This window comes from Biomphalaria glabrata, chromosome 1, assembly GCF_947242115.1.
Source record: "Biomphalaria glabrata chromosome 1, xgBioGlab47.1, whole genome shotgun sequence".
Classification (NCBI taxonomy): domain Eukaryota; kingdom Metazoa; phylum Mollusca; class Gastropoda; family Planorbidae; genus Biomphalaria; species Biomphalaria glabrata.
In genome coordinates this window covers 39,819,932-39,841,123 of record NC_074711.1, presented here as the reverse complement: position 1 = coordinate 39,841,123, position 21,192 = coordinate 39,819,932, and the positions used below count along the sequence as shown (strand labels likewise).

The 21,192-nt window shown below is 35.0% G+C and overlaps 1 protein-coding gene across 1 annotated transcript; it reads right to left on the bottom strand.

Annotated features, from left to right (window-relative positions):
- Positions 1-2,111: 2,111 nt before the first annotated feature.
- Positions 2,112-21,116, bottom strand: LOC106064418 (chitinase-like protein 4). The gene is made up of 9 exons (XM_013222975.2): positions 20,754-21,116; positions 20,447-20,615; positions 16,183-16,287; positions 15,882-15,993; positions 13,949-14,049; positions 12,817-12,940; positions 8,325-8,510; positions 7,641-7,760; positions 2,112-5,389 (listed from the first exon to the last, which is right to left on the bottom strand). The coding sequence occupies exons 1-9, from the start codon at positions 20,809-20,811 to the stop codon at positions 5,264-5,266; spliced, it is 1,101 nt and encodes a 366-aa protein (XP_013078429.2). The 5' UTR covers positions 20,812-21,116; the 3' UTR covers positions 2,112-5,263.
- Between the last annotated feature and the right edge of the window lie 76 nt (positions 21,117-21,192).

Below are 21,192 nucleotides of genomic sequence, written 5' to 3'. Positions count from 1 at the left end.
GAAGGGTCAGAATGCAATAAAGATTATGTACACACGGACACACATAAATACATATAAAAAAGTTTTTGCGGGCCCCCCCCCCGAAAATAAATCCTGGCTACGCCCATGGTAGGCCAGGTAAGGCGCGGTGGCTGAGCGGTAAAGCGCTTGGCTTCCGAACCGGGGGTCCCGGGTTCGAATGCTGGTGAAGACTGGGATTTTCAACTTTGGAATCTTTGGGCGCCTCTGAGTCCACTCAGCTCTAATGGGTACCTGACATTAGTTGGGGAAAAGTATAGGCGGTTGGTCGTTGTGCTGGCTACAAGACACCCTCGTTAACCGTAGGCCACAAAAACAGATGAACTTTACATCATCTGCCCTATAGACCACAAGGTCTAAAAGGGGAACTAGTTAGGCCAGGTTCACATTTAACTTTACATTCACTTACACCTATCCTTTGATCTGCGGGACCGTTGGGGCACTACACAAGATCTGTTAACCTTCTTTCTCCATTCTTATCTCTCATTTGTCTTTGATATAATTTCATTTGGATGTTCTTTCTGAAAATATTGAAGCCTGCCTGGGTGGACCTCTTCGGGGACCGATTTTGAGTTTGTGTTTCCACACAAACTGTCTTTTGTAACCTTGTTTTGTTTTAGCCTTATTTCGTTCTTTTTAGAGGGCATTGTGAGGAGCTGCCACATCGGGTATCATATACCCTAGCTAGGCCACTCATTTAGACTAATTAATTAGACTAATTAAAATAATTATTAGCAATAGGCACACATTTCAACTGTTTAAACATGTACCATTAAAAACTTCAAAATATAAGGTAATGTTACACTGCTAGAGCTCCTAAAGATATTTCTTTTTAATTCCCGGCGAAATATTTTCATGTTAAAGCGTTTCCGCTTATCAACTCACGGTGGACAGACCATGACGAAACTCTCCAATAAGAGAATTTTGTTACAAAGAAGGGATACAATCGAAAAAATAAAGGCGTGCAAGAGTAGGCTATCTTGGCGCGAAAATGTCTCCGACTGATAAATATGTTATGGCTTTTTTTTTTTTATAAATATATAGCGCTACTTTCATGCTTATAGCTGCTTTCAGGCACTCAGTAAACAACTCTGCCCGAGTTGGGTGTCGAACCTCGAGCCCCATACATAGGTAGCCAAACCAAGCCAAGTTTAAGCGCACTTAGCCTCTCACTCTCGACCTCGCTTCCCTACTTCACTAACTCTAAGTAGATCCAGGGGCGTAGCTAGGAATTTTCCATACATCTGGGGGCCAGGGGGACGTGACCTCTTTGTGCCCCCCCCCCGCAAGTGGGGGCCGGGGGATTTTCAAATTCTCCCCCCCCCCCAGCTACGCCACTGTGTAGATCTAGTAATTTTAAAGACTAATAGTTTCATCAAATAATGCCTAGATTGTTGCATGGCATTAGCCTGTTGTTTTTTTTTTAATTTACTTTTTTTTCTCTATGTTTAGCGCATATTATGGACTAGGCCTATTATAATAGAATATTGTCTATGGTTTGGAACCACTAAACTAAAATATAAGCTCAATGAAACAAAACAATAAAATATAATAATAAAATATAATATAACCGTGAGAACATAAAACACTGAACTTACAAATACAAAAACAAGACTTAATCAAATAGACCTACGCAGAAAGATACAAAAATAAACCCACATTTCTAATTTCATATGCTGGGACAAATTCGTATATTGCTTCTATATACTTCCCAAGTGCCATTAGAGCATGGAAGGGGTTGCTTGAATCAGCCTATAAAGCCAATGACTTAGCATATTTCTCTAATTGAAATGGATGACTTGAAGGAACGTTGGTAATTGATAAGTATGTGTGCTAACTTTTTCCTTTCATGTCTACAATGGGTATTTAGGTGTCTAGTAGCCCTTAACCAGCACTAGGTCCTGTGCAGTTGATTTCCTCCTAAATTTATATATCACCTAATACTTTGTCCAAATACTGAAATACATTAGCAGGATTTGAAATTATCCCTCAATAACAAATTTGAAGCATTCCAGGAAAAAAAATATGATAAATGAAAAAAAAAGCCTGAAAAAAAAAAGACACAAAAGCACGAAATTAATAGAAAAAGCCAGTTTTACATTTAGTGTGTTTTATTATTAGCTTTTGATGAAGTGAAATCATTTTAACAGGAATGTGCTTTAAGAGCATTTTAGTACAACTCTTAAAATGGTGCAGTAGATTCTGTAATAAGCAAATCATCATAATTAATGTACAACTAGAATGAATGACATAAAAAATAAAATATCAGTATTTAAACAAAGTAACAATTACTGAAAATTATGTAAAACAAAAATTAACAATTAGATTAATACCAAAAATATCAAAAAGAATGTGATCTTTCATTCATTAAAAAAGCACTTAGTTTAAAAAAATATATCAATTTGTCAAAAGACTTTTTTTAGGGAAAAAAATCCACTTGAATAAATTCACATATTTTGTAAAATAAATTTATAAAAATCATTGTGAAAAGCTGAAACAATTTTGTATATTAAGACACCTTGTAAGTTTAGAAAAAAATCATTAGACAAAAAATGTATATTCTTTATTTGTCAACTTTGGTGTCAACATTACTAAAAATAGACAGAATAAAATAGTTAATTTTAAATATTTTATTTAAAATTTAAAAAAATGCAAGAGATTATGTTTCTAAGTTGAACAGAAGCTTTAAAAATTTTTTTTGCTAGTTTTGGACATTTATGATATCTAGAAGTAATGTCAACAAGTCCAGGTGGACAATGTTTAAATATCACTGTTAAGAACACATGGTTAATTATACTTTTTGGCTCTATCAGAATGTGACAGATTGAAACAGATTTACCATTCATAGTACATGTGCCAAGGAGATTAAGCAGGTATGCCTTGTTCAGTTAAGCATGAAATGACTTAAACGTATTTAGACTTAATTTAACTCTTTGGCTTTTGTGGCAGTAAGTTATTAAAAAAAACAACAACTGAACCATACATTCATTTTATAAATCTGTCAATACTGTAAGAATTATTTCCCCTTTTTCAATATCAAATAAAATTTATTAATTATCACTATTTATTTAACTATTTGGTTAATTTTTTTATTTATTCATGTGTTGTCTTTGACAACAAATAATTAATCAATTGTTTCAATTTCCTCTGAAAATGGGAAGTGTTCAAAATTTGTATCAGACATATGGCGTGAGTTGATATGAAATTTTAAAAAAATTCAAGCAATTATGTAAAAACAATACAACAAATCTGGTTTGTAATTTGACACAAAAATCATAGGTGACCTCATATAAAAACGAAGGTTTTGGTATTTTTAGTACCATGAATAGAATTAGAAATTTGATTACAACAGCGCTTTTGCTTATTTTTACTGATGAATATGTAAATATTGATCTATTTTAGAAGTAATTATTAATATAAAGAGCTTAGCTGGGTTAAACAAAGTCAAACAAAATCCACAAGGTCTGCCTGTCTGTTTTCAAAATGCATGATTTTCTGTAAGCACTGCATGATTTCTGATATGTAAACAAAGAGTGGGCTAATGGATGACAACACTAGTACAGAGTGAACATGTGATTATTATACATTAGCAAAAATCTTTGCCAAGTAAATTTATATAAATATGTGTATAAAATGTACTTTTCAGTTTTTTAAAGCAAAAAAAACAAACATTTTTGGTAAACAATTAGTATAGCACACCAGAAAACAAAGAAATAAGTATTATTATTTAATTTTTGTACTATTATTTTGACAATTAAGAAAATTATATTTGTAATGTTAATAAGCATTATAGTTTTCTCTTTTGGTCTACATGTCTATCATTTAATATATGTCTTTTTTAAGTATTATTTTTATTAAATTGGTGTAGGCCTATTTCTGAATAAAAAATGGTTTGTATATTTAATTAAAAAAACAGAATTTGCTTTCAGAAGATCGAATAAAGAGCATGCTACAAATTTGGATGAAATTAGATAATAATTAGATAATAATAATTTTAGTTTTTGATATCTAAACATGACTAATGGACAAATTGACAGATGCTGAAAATATCACAACAGATACATGTTAGTGTAAATTGCACTTACTGAATGAGAATTTTTTTCTGTTTATGACAAGCATAAGCACGCAAAGAAGAGAAAATATTCACATGTTCAACAATAAAGGAAAAATATTGCTAACTTGAATTAAATAACCCTTTTTTTTAATTCCATGTGAGATTTGGAAAAAAATACTTGTTGTTCCAATTGAATAAAGGTGGATAAAAATAATAACATAGATATGTTATTTTTAAAAAAAACTAAAATAAATAAGGTAAGTATATGGGAACTTAAGTGTGAAATTGAGGTTTCACTGAATGTAATATTATCTAGCAAATAAACTTTTTTTAAAATATGTTCATAGATAATAATAAGAATTGTATCTGTTACAACCCCTAAACAGACATTGTAAACAAGAAAAACCTAAAAAATACTTTTTAAAAATAAAAAAACAAAGTTTATATGAAGTGTAATTGTATCAATTAGTTTGGATCAGTCATGTAATTAAATTTGTAATAGATCTAGAACAAAAACAGTAAATCTGCCAGATTAATAATATTTTTATCAACTGTTTTAGTTTAGCGCTATTTCATGCTTTAAGTTTTCTCAATACACTATGATCCTATCACTTATCTGGACCAGTTGGGAAAATGGGAAGAGGGGTTGGGGAGAAGAAAAAAAGAAAAGGATATCTGGGTGGATTTTAACATAACAGATTTTCTAAAGCATTTACAAAAAAAAAAAAAAGAAATGTTCTGAATTTGAATTTGTGGCTCACACCACCTCAGGCCGATGTGCTAGTGAGGTACTTATGACTAGAGAAGTTTGTATAGTCATATTGTCTATTTCAATTTTGAGCGGCTACCTTTAAAGAAAACTACTTCAGCTTATACCACCACTTTAGTCAAGTATAATTTCTTTCCCTTGTTGGAGATACTAAACAAAATAATTAATTACCAATAGTTAATTTTTTAAAACTGATTCTTGTGTTGTCAGGTAAAATAAATAATTTTGCAAAATTTAAGCTTGATCTGAGATTGGGTGTACGAAAAATAATGTGTGCAAACCTTTTACCAGACAGAGAGAATGAGTTGATATAAGCTTTGTAAAAACAAAAGACATGGTGATATATTCTGAATTACAAATGTATCAGTTTGACCTAAAATGTGTGTAGCTAATTAGATTTGGCTGAGACACATTAATACACATTACAAATTAGACTTTATGGTACTCAGTAGTGGTAGAAATCCCTGACCACAAACTTGACTGTTGTCATCCAAATGTAATGCCCAAACTCCAACACCTCCTAAATTCTGGGATTTCATCCATGCTACCTGAGACATAAAGCATTATAATTTAATGTAAAAATCTATATATATAATTCTCCTCCTCCCTCAACAGTTTAAACAAGAAATAAAGGAAAGATCACTCTCTTATTTCTGCAGATAGTCCACGAGAAAACAAGATGGGGTGGGGGAGAACACGTGTTCACAAAATAGCAGGGCCGGACCGTTGTAACCAAGAAATATCACTCTATTTTTTTTATTTCTAGGTCACGTTAAAAATGTGTGTGTGTGTGGGGGGGGGGGGGAGTAACCTACTCTGTAGTAACTATCGAGGCGACACCATGGAAAGATCACTCTTTTATTTTTGCAACTCGGACGGAGGGAGTTATCCTAGGTCATTTAAGAGGCGAAAAAAAAAAAGAGGGGCGGGTAGGAAGTAGTATTCATCCGTCACTAAATAGCAGGACTGGACATAGAAGAGCCCTATGCGAAACGGATTTCGCGGGGCCATGTTTGGGTAGGGATACGGATAATAAGTGAAAATCAAGTTTGTATTAGAAAATAAATTCGTCTTTGCATTTTATTCCTTCTTTACAACATACAGAATTACTTTACGAGCCTTGCGTGTATCGAAGTCATACAGTACATCATAAAAATTCTATTTCCTACGTAGATCATGCTCAATAGCAAGAATTACCAAATGTTTTAATCTATCTATGAAAATTGTTGATTTGATCTCAAGTAATTTTTTATTAGTTTGAGGCGTGAGAAGCTTCTTTCATTAGATTCCACAATTGCGGGTATTGCATAATGCCGTTTTGTTTGTTTGTTTGTTTTTTATCGCACGTAGGATTGGTGTTTTTTTACATATGGAATGACACCCCAAAATGACAATTTTCATCTATATATTTCAGGATATTTGTATGAGTTTTCAAGAGATTTAAATAATTTCCGGATATTTCCAGGACTTTTTCGTATATTTTGCAATTTCAGGAGATTTCCAGGACCTCCTGTTAAATTGACAGGAGGCCGCGGGAAATCTGTTTTTTTTAATATTAGGATGAGGAGTTACTGCCCAGTGTTGGTGGGGTAAGTGGCCTGACCCATGGATAGATTTTAGTAGCAGTCTATTTTTTTTGGCAGTGATATAAAAAAAAATTTGTGTTTATATTAATGACAATATAATTTCCCCCTGTGTTTTCAAATCATTCATAGACCTGGATGTGATGTTTAAGTTCTGTGTCAGGAGTACTCAAGGGCTAAGCGGCTCATGAGTTTGGAGGAGAAAAGTCTAGTTGTTGTTTTTTTTTCCAGTGATAGTAAATTTTTTTTTTTTGTTATCTCATTGTCATATTACACACTCCTGTGGTTTCTAATCACTGATAGACCTGGATGTGATGTTATATCAAGAGCATACAACAGCTAATCAGCTCCTTAGACTATAATACTAACATCACAGAATTTGAATCAGTAGCTGTAACGTACCCTGCACTTACCCACAGTACACAAAATGTCTTACTTTTGCATATGTTTAGATTTCAGAATTAAAAACAAACTCTAATAAATATTGCAGTTCTCATGCAGTAGATGGACAAAGTATCAACATCATTGTTGAAGACTTTAATGTACAGTAATGATAAAATCTGTTTGAAGACTATAATGTACAGTAATAAGAAAATCTTTGAATAGTATTGTTATGGAGTGTGTGTGTATTTCCTAAGGGAAGAAGAAAGGGGGCATTAATTGTTAGTCTAGTAGAATGATGCAAGATAAACGTGGCTCTGTCATAATCTATGTTAAGAATGAGAGACAACTCTAGGATGCCAGAGTGTAGGGACATGTTTTTGTATATTATTACTAAAGTCTGCTACATTTATTTCATTTCATCTCAAGTTGAATTTGTCTATATTGTAATAAGTAAAGTTCCTTTTTAGACCTTGTGATCTGTAAGGCAGATGATGTAAAGGTCATCTGTTTCTGTGGCCCAAGGTTAACATGGGTGTCATATGGCCAGCACAACAACTGACCACATTTATTTTTCTTCAACTAATGTCAGGCACACATTAGAGCTGGGTGGACTCAGAGGTACTCTAATGATCCCAAAATTTAAAATTCCAGTCTTCACCAGAATTTGAACCTCTGGTTCAGAAGCCAAACGCTTTACCAATCAGCCACCAAACCTCCATATTGTAATTTAAGTTATATTTACTTTTGGTCATTCTAAAAAAAAAAGTCAAAAGTACATGGGGTTATTAAAATCATAAGGTTGAGTTTAAGAAACAATCTATATAAAATGTACCTTCTGTTGTATTGTCCATATATTGTCATAAGATACCCAAGTAGTATTAAAATACAAGTAGGCAGCAACATTAACATCATCAGCAACAGTAGTAGCACCCTGAGTTTTTGCCACACAAGCCTAATAGAAAAAAAAATAAACAGGCTAGAATTTAAAAAACAAAATCTACCAATAGTTTAATACAACAATCACATGGCAGTTAAATATTATTTTTTTTCCCCATTATACTGATAATCTAGGATGCTCCTGAGTCCACCCAACTCTAATGTTTATCTGATATTAGTTGAGGAAAGTAAAAAGTGGCCACATGATGCCCTTGTTAACCACTAGCCATAGAAACATAAGATCTTTATGTCATCTACTCTACTCACAACCTCTAAAAGAGGTACTCTACTTTTACTGATAATTATAGTGAAAAAACAAACCACCAATAAAAATAAATTTGTGATACTATGAGTAATATATATATATTAGGCATATATGTGATTTTGATTGTATTTCTATGTTTAATTTTTATTCACATTAGTAAAGACGTATTGCAGTATAGAAAAGTAAATTCTCCTAACATAAAAAAAAATTAGTTTACTAAAGATAAATAAAATTAGCATTCAAACACTTACAAAACAAACAACATAAAAGTAAATTTCTCTCTCCTAAAAACAAAAATACAAACCAACAACATACATCAGGATAGAGATATACACCCCGAAAATGTCTGTATGGTCCTGGACTACCCTTATCTACAGCAGGAGAATGCAAATCATGTTTTGATGGATCAGCCAATGTCCATGATCGACCAAAGGTAGGTATACCAACTAAAAGTTTGCTTGCAGTTATATTCTGAGTCAGATAAAAATTAATAACAGCACTCTGGAAATAAAAAAAAAAAAGAAACAAAGATTTGAAGAATATGATTGTAATGTTGGTGGAGTTTAATTTTATAAAACTTCACATGCCAAGAATTTTCTAATGTGTTGACATTCAACTAATGAAACAGGGCTAAAAATTTATAAACAAGAAAAAAATTGCCAGTACTACTTTTACTATTCTTTTAGTTCATGATAAAGAAAGGTGTGGGCAGTCTAGTGGAAATGCTAAAATGGTTACTGCCCTTGTCCCTTTTATAGGGCCTATTTACTAAGGATTTCTAGATTTCTTAATCTTTTGTAGACAATATTTAGATTTTAACTATTTATTTACAAAATGTGTACTTTCTACATAAAAAAAGAAAGAAAAAACACCACCACCTGTTTGTATATCATCTAAGTTAGAAAATTGTAATAACCTTTTAATTTTTATCATCATCATCATCATCAAACTCCATTAGAGTGAGGGCTTGAGAGGCTCAAATCCTCTCTTGCAAAAGCCCTGGACAGAAACCCTGCTGCCTTGCGTAGTGCATAAATGTCGCCATACAGGTCGAGAATTTTGGGTTTCCCAGACCTGTCGAGACGGAGATCAGCAAGTCTGGGGCAGTCAAACAAAATATGAGGCATGGTTTCCTCTTCTTCCCCGCAGTGAGGGCACCGTGAATCAAAATTTGGCCATAGCCACGAGAAATATGAGCCAACAGGACAGTGGCCTGTCCTGCACTGTGCTATAATAGCTTGCTCAGGCCTGGACAGCCTCCACCACGGGGAAGTGCGGTCAGGGCGCCTCATGCGCTCCAAGACTCTACATGCTTTTTGGGACTTGTCCCAGCACTCAAACCACTTTTCCATTTCTGTTTTTTGTATTATAGCCATGGCTTGATGAAAGCTTGCAGTCTGTTCAGTGGGTGGAATTTGCCCTCCCTGGTGGGCCAAAGAGTCTGCAGTTGTGACTCGGTACCCACTGCATTATTACAGGGGTGCCATAGCGTTGTTTAATGTTATGTGAAGCCATGATGACAGTGTTGATATTGGGGGGCCATGGTCCGGGGCTTTGCAAAGCCTGTAGTACAGATTTTGAGTCAGTGACCACAACAATCTGTGTTGCCCTCAAATGTCCCTCGCCAAGTTGAGAGTCAATGACTTTTAAGACTTCACAGACTGCCATGGTCTCCGCATCAAAACTGCAAACACTACCACATGGTCCAAAGATTTTGACTGTGTAAGAGCCAAGAAAGTCAATGTAGGCTCCATAGCCTGCTCTTCCAGAATCTATTGATGCCGACCCATCAGTGTATGCAAAAATAGCACTGGGATTGAAGGTATTAATGGTCTCCAGAGTTAGGATTTGAAGGTCGCTAGATGAACGACTTTGCTTAGTGGCATTAGGGTCTACTAATTTCAAACGTATGTCTGGGGTCGTTGGACGACACCAAGGGGAATGGGATGAAAGCGTTGAATGTTTTGTCGGTTGGTGGAGAGGCCAGCTTCATCAGATAGTCTAGTGGCATGATGCATAAAAGACTCCATCTGGATACGTCTTCTGCATCTCCAACCATCCACTAGTTTTCTAGCTGGGAGGTATTCATCCAGCCTTTTATACCGCTCATAGCAGGTCAGTACTGACCTTTCCCTCCTAAGGTTTAGTGGACTTATATTAGCCATTATTTCAGCCGCATTTACTGGACTTGTCCTAAAGGTTCCACAGACAAATCTTAGTGCTTGGGACTGTATTTTATCAAGTTGTTCAAGAGCAGTCCTAGAGCCATAAATTTGCACAGGTAGGCTGTAGTCTAGCTGTGATCGGACTGCTCTTAAATACAGGGATCGGAGCATGTCTGCTCGGGCTCCCCACTTCGTGGATGCCAGTTTCCGCACAATGCAAAGTTTCCCTGAGGCCTTTCTTACAACATCCTGGATGTGCTCACACATTTTTAGTTTGTGATCTAAAGTTACACCAAGGTACTTGGGTAGCTTTTCCATGCTGAGAGCCACTCCGTTGAGGGAGAGCCGGAAAGGTTGCCCGAGAATGCCAGTCCCGAGCGTGAACAGAGAATAGACCATCTTGGAGGTGTTTATTTCTAGCCTCCATTTTTGTGTGTATGAGCAGAGCGTATGGAGATCTTCTTGTAACACTTTTTGTATAGAGGTTGCGCTCCTTCCGGATTTCCAAAGGACAATATCATCAGCATATAGCAGCTTTTGGCATTTTAGCTGAGCCGGTAGGTCATTTATGAAGGCAGTGAAAAGGGAGCATGACAGGACGGAGCCCTGGGGGAGGCCGTGCTCGAGGGTCATTTCCCCTGAGACTTCTCAGTACATCCTTGTTCTTATTGTACGCTCTTGTAGGAAGTCTCTAATCCAGTAATATATCCGTCCCCGCACCCCCACGGCTCTTATCTTATGAAGCAAACCAGGCCGCCATACTTTATCATATGCCTGTTTTAAGTCAATGAAGACTGCGTATGTGCTTTCGGTCCTTTGGAATCCATCTGCTACGCTCTGCACAAAGATGTTGACTTGGTCTATAGCAGACATTCCAGCCCTGAAACCAGCCTGTTCTGGAGCTATAAGACGGGTACTCTCAAGGTACCAAACCAGACGCTCATTTACCATTTTTTCAGCCATCTTTCCCACACAAGATGTGAGTGAGATGGGCCTGTAGCCCTCAGCAGTGGAAGCATCTTTTCCCTTTTTTGGTATAGGAATAATGGTGGCACGTTTCCAGGCCACCATCTGCCCAGGTTCTATTTACGAATGCCAAGAGCACTGCCCTTCCTACATACTTAAGCATTTCGGGGGTGATACCATCTGGCCCGGGAGCCTTTTTAAGCTGGCTTTTCCTTAAGGCAGCATTAAGCTCACCTATCAAGAAGGGGGAGTTAATCATTCCCTCAGCACTTTCGGTCTGTGGTTCCTTTCGGTCCTTTTTTCATCAGCTTTGCGAGCTTTATCAATGGCTTTGGACATTGGGGACTTCTTGGCAGCCTTGTTGATCTTAGCAAAATATTTGTTCGATTGATGAAATGGTTACCCCACTGGGTGAAGATAATTGGGTTGCTGTTTTCATACGCCCAGCATTTTCGAGATTTCTCAGAAGACTCCAAGCCATAGAGCTATCGCTTAGGTTTAACCTTGCACAGGTGTTGGTCCAACGTTCTCGTTTTTCCTTGTTAACAGACGTTTTGACTAGTAGGCTGAGTCTGTTGTATTTCTGCCTGAGTGTTGGATTGTTTGGGTTCTTTTGGACCTTTTTGTATGCCCTTCTCCGAGCCATAACAAGTTTGTTGATTTCAGCCATCCAAAAGTTTTTGAATTTTTTACAAGGGTAAGTTCGAGGAATAAACTTTTTAGCCATGCCCAGGATAGCTGTTGTTATTTGACGGTACATAAGGTCGACAGAGCTAGACTCTACATGGATTTTTTTCAAGGGCATTGTCGACAGCTGTCTTGTATCCTTTCCAATTAGCCTTACTATAGCACCATATAGCTTTCGTGGTTCTTTAGTGGTCTTGGTGTTCATTTTAGAAAGAGTGGCAGTCAGTAATATTGGAAGGTGGTCACTACCAATATCGCCTAGTACTTGATAAGTTATGACAGATTCCAAGTTAGCAGAGACTAAAGAAAGATCTGGTCATGATGGTGACCGGTCATTTCATCCCCGGTCACTTCATCCCCAGTCATTTCATCCCCTGGTCACTTCATTCCCCAGTCACTTCATCCCCGGTCATTTCAGCCCCAATTAAATATTTTATAACAGAGTACCCGGGTATTGAGACACTTCTTTTTTCACCTATCAGACTTTCTTGAAGTAAGGCAACATCCACACACTCTTTGTGGAGCAGGTTAGTTATTTCAAGTGTCTTTGGAATAAGTCCTCGGACGTTACATTGAAGGACTTTGAAAGTTTTAGTATCAGATTTGGAAATTTGGGGATCATGTTGCTTTATCTTTCCACCTAAATTAGTGTGGGGGATACTTACTTTCCCAGTATGAGTTGTTGGTGTTGGGTTAATTTTTTCTGAATCTTTTAGTTTTTTAATTGTTGTGTTTGTTTGGGGGAAAATGGATGTTATCAGGGTTTTGTGTTGGGAAGAACGGTAGCTCTTTTTTCACAACGTGGCCCGTTCTCCCTATGTACCTTTTTTATCACAAAGTCTCACATTCAAAGGTTCCTGGAGAAGCTTCAAGTTGTTAGATACATATAATGTATACTATTATTTTGTTTAAAGCTTGCATATAAGGAGTCTAAATCATTATATGGATTAACAAAAAAGTAATCTAAATTCTAAAATAATGTTGCTTACAGTGGAATAATACTTTCCATCTCCTTTGGGAGTGAACAATGGGCTGTTGTATCCTGTAGAATTGTCTATGTTTCTTTTAAACATATGCAGATCATAAGTCATGGCTGTCATAAAGTCTACATAGCTAGATAATTTTTAATAAAAGAAGAAAGAGAAATGGCATTTAAACTATAATTTAATGAAATCTAAATAATGAATTGGAATAAAATAAAGAAAATCAATCATTTCACATAGTGCATTGTGATATATTTTATAATTTTTTTGGTAAAAAGTGTGTACATGTTATTTCTCCCACACCCTTTCTCAAAAAAGTTCAAACTTCGCACAATTATTCATTGGCATAGACAAGACATGAATCCATTTTTAAAAAGTAACAAAATAGTCGATTAATTACTGGTAATTAATTATTTTGTTTGATACAAACAAGGGAAACTAATCCCTCAGTAATATGTTGGGTTTAGTCACATTAAATAATTGGTAACGCTATTTCTCCCTCAAACATTCTCAGAACAATTATTTATTGTACCTAACAAAACATAAATCAATTAAAAAAAAAACAATTGGTAAATAATTATTTAGTATGATTTTAAATAAGGGAAATGACTTGTACAATATTGATGGATATAGTTTTAAGGGCGGAGTTCTTCCCCTTTAGCTAAGCTTTGATTTTTAAAAAAAAAGGATTTTTAAATATTATGTTTAATAATCTTTTAAAAATTTACTCAAGTTTTGGAACATTTAATTAATTATGACATTAACTAATATTTGAATCTTTAGAAAATGTTTGATAATTTTTCCTAATTTATATTTGTATTGCATTTCATTTGGAAAAAAAAGGTATTTATGTTCATGTAAATAGAGGTACAAAACATAATTCTCTGGTTTAAGTCAATATGGAATGATGAAGCAAAAGGGATGTATGAGAATATGTCAAGATTATGGAAAGAATGAAATTGAGATGACTTAAATCCATGTTATAATAATATAGACACCTTAAACATGATCATTTAATACAAGAGACAAAAATTTAAAAAAAAAACAACAAAAAAAAAAGAATATCCAGTTATAGTTTTCCAATGTATGGACATTTCTTTTAAAATTATTTAAATAATTAATTTTGAAGGTTAATTACCTTGTCAAAGTATTAGCATCAAAACCTTTAAAATAAAATGGGCTGTTAGGCAATGCCATCGACAACAGCATGTTTACTTTGGCAACCTCTGACTTGAATATCTAAAGTTTAACAAAAGTATCAATGGTAAGTGCTGTTCAATTTATACCACATGTATTTAAAGAATGAAAAGGAGTCATGCCAACTTAAGTCTACACTGACAAAGATTAAGTTTCCAATTTACATTCACCAATACAGAATGGAGAACATGCATATTTGTTGGTGGCCCATGAAAATACCTATTTGAAAAATACAATACTGAGTTGTAAGCATTTCTTAAAAGAGATTTAGATTACCAATGAAATAAAAATATCAAGTACATGACATTAATCAACTTGATGATCATGCAACAGTTTTATGGATGATTTGGATGCCATTGACAACAGCATTGACAACAGCATGTTTACTTTGGCTACCTCTGAATTGAATATCTAAAGTTTGTTTTTCCCTTCATATCTTAAGAAATTGTAAGCACTTATGTACTACACACTAAATTTACTCTAACTTTTTTAAGCCTTATACATACAGACAACAGTATCATTGGCCATTTGTTCAATTTTTAGTAGGCCAAGGAGTTACCATTTAGAGATAAGATAATATAGTTTCAGCAATTTTTTTTTGGAACATAATGGATCACTTTACAGTCAAAACAAGGGTAAATCACTGTGTGTAGAATTAAGGAGACATCATTTTATCAATTATAATTAATATAACATTGTATCATTAACAATAGTGTACTAATATTGAACAGTAATTCATTTTGAAATTGTATTCACTTTGTGAGGCTCATGAGATTTCTTAGGATGGATGATTCATGTTAGAAATTCAAAAAGTGCTGGTAGTTAATATCATAAAGTTAATAAAATGAAGTTTTAATTATAATGAAGTTTTAATCATAATGAAGTTTAAATTATTGTCTTGTGCAGTTTTTAAGGCAGAAGAAATGTTTGTAACTAATGAGATGAGATGAGATTATCAGTATTTAATCCAGAATCATTTATGTTTAAAGAAAATTTTCCCCTTTCAGACCTATTGTGTGGTCTATAGGGCAGATGATGCAAAGGTCATCTGTTTCTGTGGCCTATGGTTAATGAGGGTGTCATGTGGCCAGCACAACAACCAACTGCCTTTACTTTTCCCCAACTCCAGTTCAGAAGCCAAGCACTTTACTGCTCAGCCACCGTGCCTCCATTTGTGTAGTTAATTAAACAATTTGTATCCATGAAAAGACATTGTGCATTTTTTTTTATGAGAGAGAGAGAGGAAAAGTCAAATAAATTACTTTCTCAAGCTTTGAAGGCTCAATAACAAGTAAATTTTATGAAAGGATAGCATACACAATATTTTTGGGAAAGGAGATGTAAGTCCACCAGTGGCGTAGCTATAGTGGGGGGACAGGGGTCCAAATTTAAAAGTCCCCCCCAAGCCCCCACTTGAGGTGGGCCCCTAAATGAATGCCCTAATTTTTTTACATTAAATATTATGCCACTGCCATGTAATCTTATTAACACGTGGAGTAAAAAAGTAATACACAGCATTGATCTAGATGATGCACTGAAATCATAACTTGAGGCAAAATCAATTGAGATTTGCCACTTGTGCATTATCTCACCAATAAACAATGGTACTATTCATTAAAAGAGTCTTAAGGATTATTTTTTGTTGATTTTACTTATATACTGTACCAATTAGAATTTAGACTTACCTACATTATCTCATGCCATTTTGTCAAAATGCAGGGGCCTATAAAAAGGTCAAGCCCCCTGGGTCCTTTAAACCCCTATCTATGCCACTAAAATCCACTGTGATGAACAACTAATCCTCCTTACTGACTTAACTTTAGACCCTGGCTTCAGCGATTAAGTATTTAACCAACTCATAATAGTAATAATACCTTTATAAATTGTTGATAGTTTTCTTTATCACTTGCTTTAGGAAACTCCCAGTCTAAATCTACACCATCAAAACCATAGTTCTGCAGAAACACTACAGCTTTCTTAGTAAAGCTTTAAAGAAAAGAATAAAAACATTTTTTGAATCACAATTTTAAATATTATGTACCTAAGCTAATGTGTGAATATTGCCTGTCTAAAAAGTACTACAATAGAGAATATAGGTATGAATAAATAAACTTTGACTGAAAGACTAATTACTTAGAAAGATTAATCCCTTAGATAAAGTAATAGTTTTCTTACTCTGTCATAATGTCACTGCCTGCACGCACGACTGATTCAAAACCAAATTGCAAAGATAATAGAACTTTTAAGTTTGGATTGGTCTGTTTCAAGTTAAGTATTGTCCTGTTGTAAGAGACATCAGAAATAAAACAAAATTCTTTTAATTTAATATTTAAAGCTTAATGAAATTAACAGAAATGAGTAATATACTGTCAAAAGTAATTTATTTGGGAATCAATACAATCTAACTTACTAAAAAAAATTATTTCTCAAAATACCTTCAGTTCTTTTTGAGTTACTATAAAATATTTTCAATAACTACTTAATTCATTAAAATGGTTAAACTTGTACACAAGCAGTGGTGTCTCTATCTCTAAAAGTGTTTGGGGGGGGGGGGGGGGGGGTGCGCTAACCAGCCCATGCAACACTCACCAAAGAATAAAACATAATTAAAAAAAAAAGAAAGACATTCTTGCTTCACCTTCACCTATACCTTAGTCTGTTGGACCATTGGGGCACCACACAAGATTTGTCACTGTCTTTCTCCATTCTTCTTTGTCTTTTGCTTTGGATTGAACCTCTTTCAAAGGCAGGCATGTCCATTCTTTTATGGTCTTCCCATCCCTTTCTCTGTCTGGCTCTTCTTTTTTCCTGGTACTTTGCAAGACCCACCCAAGGACCTTGTAATAAGGCCATAGAGTTTTAGTGGGGTTCAATCACTGTAGTAACCCTGTCTCAATGTCTTCATTTGTGATATGGTCCTTAAATCTGATAACTATAATAGGATCCTTCTGTGCATCTCAACTCCATTCTTGCTACTTTTTTTTTTTTAAATTGACTCATGTCTCATGTTTGGTAACCATTATATAGAAGCATATTAATTTGAAATCAGATTTTAAAAACACTTCACATTTTTGAGATATGAATATCACTAGTAACTTGTAGTCATTGTTAGTACAAATAATATAGCTTATTTTTTGTTAAAAAAAATAAACTTTATGAGCAGATAATAAAAGAATGAAATAAAACTAACAATAGGAACAGTCCTATTATATCTTGCTCCTGACAAAACATAATACACACATATTAAGTAAATTCAATTGCCTTTGATCATCTATTTATGCAGGACCTGTGAAAATAAAACCTGAATGATCTGCATATTGTTTATTGCTTAAATATTAAAGACGTATGGATTGTAGTTTGTTTTGTTTTTTTCTTATTAACAGATGACTAAATTGATTCTTAATTGCAGCTATTAAATAGCACAAACTGCCAGATAAATCTTGTTAAAAAAATGCTTTTATGTATGTAGCCTACATAAATATGTAGGCTACTTAGTTTCATAAGACCATAAGATGCTTATGAACCTAAGAACATATAAGTAATATTGTTTTAAATTTTCATAAGACCATAAGATGCTTATCTTCTTCTTCTTCATCGTTCTCATTGTTATGTTGGAGTGTTCATATGACTAGACCAATACATGAGATGAACTGCACAGTGGTTTCCAAATCAGGGAGCTCTCCATATAGTTTTCTTTCTATTGGGGTGATTTGGGGCCAATGTCTTATACGGGCCTCTTGGTAGAGAGAGCAGTTTTGGAGGACGTGGTCGGCATTTTCTGGTGATACTCCACATGGGCAGATTTCACTGGTTCCAATTTTGAGCTTCCAGTACATGTGTTGTTGCATTCTGTTGTGTCCGGTCCTGAGTCGAAAGATTAGACGTTGGTCTTGTTGGGATAGCTTATAGTAAGCGTCATCTTTCTTGTGATTTGGATGGGAGCTCGTCCATTTCTCATTTATTTTATCTACAATTAATTTCTTCATTTCTTCTGGATAGAGTGCAGAGTTTACTTGTGAGTTTGTTCTCCCACTCTTAGCAAGTGTGTCATTTCCTGCTAGTTGTATATGAGCTGGTATCCATTGAATAACAGTTTTTTTTGCTGTCGCTGTTGAGCTTTGTAAGTGCTGTTCTGAGGTTTTTAATATAAGAGGAATCAGAGTTTTGCAAGCTTTGGAGGGTTGTTTTCACGTCTGTTACAAAGACAATCTGACTGTGAGGGGAACTTGGATGATTTGCTAGCATGGTAGCAGCTAGTGCTAGTGCTTCTCTTTCTGCTCTGTGACTGTCAGATAGCTCTCCAGTTGCACTGGATTTTTCTAGTTTTCCTCCATTTCTTGGTTTGCCGTGCTTTAGTATAGGGATCATAATGGCTTTTTTCCAGATGTTTGGAATTCTGCCAGATTTCCAGCTAGCATTGAATATTTGTAGCAGTTTTCTTTTGGCTTGAGGACCCAAGTGAAGAAGCATGTCATTTGATATTTTGTCTGGGCCCGCGGCTTGTTTTGGTTTGGGGACTTTTAGGGATTCATCTAGTTCCTTCATTTTAAGATTAGTGGTCATTCCCAAGGAGTAAGCTGGATTGTTTTCTTTAATTTTATCTTGGATTTCTGAGTTTACATCTTTATTTCTACTTTCATTAATTTGTATTTGTCCTACGCTTTGGAAAAACTTAATGAATTCATTTGCTGCTTCTTGGCCTTTCAGGGGTTTGTTGTCCTTTTCTATTACTATAGGAGTTGTTCTGTTTTCTTCCTGGTTGAGACATTTGGCTATACGCCAGAGTTTGTGGCCATCTCTATCTACGTTTAGTTGTTCTGTTTTTTTCATGCCAACTTTTCCTCATGGAGGAAAGGTAATTTTTCCTGAAAACTGCGTTAGCTGCTTTTAGATTTATGTTATTTTCTATACAAGGGTTATTTTCTACTGTGTTTCTGGCTTCAATAGTCGCATTGTGGAGTTGTTGAAGGTGATCAGACCAGTTGGGGATATAATCTTTTCTTGCTCCTCTAGGAATTGATTCCTTAGCTGCTAGGAGGATTGCTTTGGAGAAAGCTGAGAATGACTTATTAACCTGATTTGATTTGCAGTTTATTGAAGTTGTGTATAGGTCTGTGAGCTTTGAGAATAGGTGCCAGTTGGCTTTTTTGTACTTCCATCTGGGGATGGTGGAGTTTTCTGATATTTTGAAGGAGGTATCGATACTGATCAATATGGGTCTGTGGTCACTGGTGGCTAGCTGGTCTGCAACTTCTCTGGTGCACTTTTTGGATAAGTTGTCAGTTGAAAAGGCTAGATCTGGAGGTTGATGTTAGCCAGGCTCTTGAGAAAAAAGTTGGTTTATCCTCAGGTTTATTAAGCAAGATAAGTCTGTTCTCTGCTTGCCATTCTTCAATTTCTTCTCCCCTGGCATTTAGGTCTGGGTATCCCCAGCTCTGAGAGTGACTATTCATATCTCCTAAGATTAGACAGTCTTCTTGGTCAGGTATTTGTATGTGGTCAATCTCTATTTCCTTGTCTGGTGGGAAGTATCAGTTAAATAGATTTTAATATTTCCATCTGGGAGAATTAGCTTAGTTTCCATTATTTCTGATTCTGAGGAGTTGGGCATAGTTATGTCTGTGGTAGGGATGTCATTTTTAATGAGGGTGAGGATTCCTCCTTTGGGTCTGATTTCTCTATCTTGTCTGATGCAGGTGTAGCCTCTAATGGAGAAATGAAGATTACTGTTCAAATTAGTTTCTTGGATGCAAGCTACATCAATTTCTTTCTCATGCAGAAATATTTTTAGAGCTTCTTTTTTCTTTTGGATGCCCTCTGCGTTCCATTGTAAGATTTTTAGACTTTTGGTCTTGGAGTGTTGGCCAATAGTATTTAATTTCTTGTCCCTGCTCCTGGCTCCACAGAGATAGAAGAACCACCAGCGGGATTCCACAGGCAGGACGTCACATCTATTAGAATTGTTACTGAACTCCAACATAGATGAGGTTGCGTGTCAATGTGTTATGCGTCAGTAGGCCCATTGACTCCGACTTCAGCCTGCTTTTCTTTCTGGGTGTGCTCCCATAGCCTTTGATCATCCAAGATCATCTGCAAGGCAGCAGGTGTTTATTTTCAGAGTTTTCTCTCCTAGATGAGCTGCTATCCCTAGCTAACGGGTTTCATCTGCCCGGTTTAGAGTTAGAGCGCCCTATACTCGCTTTTTGCAATCATTTCCCTGGATTTCTGAGATGTTTTTAGTAAATATTCTAACCACTGGAATACTTCACCTCATCCTCCATGACTGCAAACCAGTTGGTCTGCGGCTGTTTATTTGCTATTCACAGCTAACCCTAAGATGCTTATGAACCTAAGAACATATAAGTAATATTGTTTTAAATTTTCATTTAATTGACTAATGGCAGGGAGGGGGAACTCAAAAATGAAAAAAAAAAATTACTTATAATTTTGAACATCTTCTGATTTCTTTGGCTTGATTCCATCAGGACTAACATTCCCATAAGAATAAATGATGTGGCTACATAGATCAGCAGGCACTTGAGTTGCAGGAAAATATCCAGTTGCAGTGTAATAACATACAAAAAGCTTGTCTGTTGATGCATCCAGACCTAAGAAAGAATAAAAAATAACATTTTAACAGATGAAAACATCTAACTACTTTAATTAAATCCACAAATTTGATCATTAATAACTTAAAAAAAAAAAGAATAATATGTTTTAACTTATATACAAAAATGCTAAATTACCATTGATAAGTGATGAACTAAATAAAAGAAATACAGTCAACTTCCAATTCATATTCATGTCTAATGGGCAAACTTTCTATAAGGACTAACTGAAGTCAATGTCAAGACAAAATTCATTAACTTTTTTTTAGCTATAACGCAAGTAATCTTAGAATTTGTCAAACTGTCATATCAATTCTAAATACTAAAGAACTTGGTAAGTAAATGATGAAATTGTAAATTTAATTCATTGGAATAACGTGTCTTTCTATTTAATTTGTGAATGACAATGAAGGAAGTTAAATGCTAAGATTTTGTGATTTTTTTCTTCTATCCTTTATTATATATATAATAGATAAAACCCTAAGCTAAATTTTATACTTCCTGGAATAATTTTTTATACACGTTTATAGTTGAGTCTAGACTCTAGATCTAACTCTATTTATAACCTGAAAAATTA

What these genes read in the sequence shown, in the direction of transcription:
- LOC106064418 (XM_013222975.2), bottom strand. Translation starts at nt 20,811, where the DNA reads ATGAATATGAATTGGAAGTTGACTGTATTTCTTTTATTTAGTTCATCA. An exon ending in GGCAGTGACATTATGACAGA is followed by an intron (nt 15,994 to 16,182) that starts GTAAGAAAACTA and finishes TTTTCTTTAAAG; the next exon opens with CTTTACTAAGAAAGCTGTAG. An exon ending in ATGGAAAGTATTATTCCACT is followed by an intron (nt 8,511 to 12,816) that starts GTAAGCAACATT and finishes TTTTATTTCCAG; the next exon opens with AGTGCTGTTATTAATTTTTA.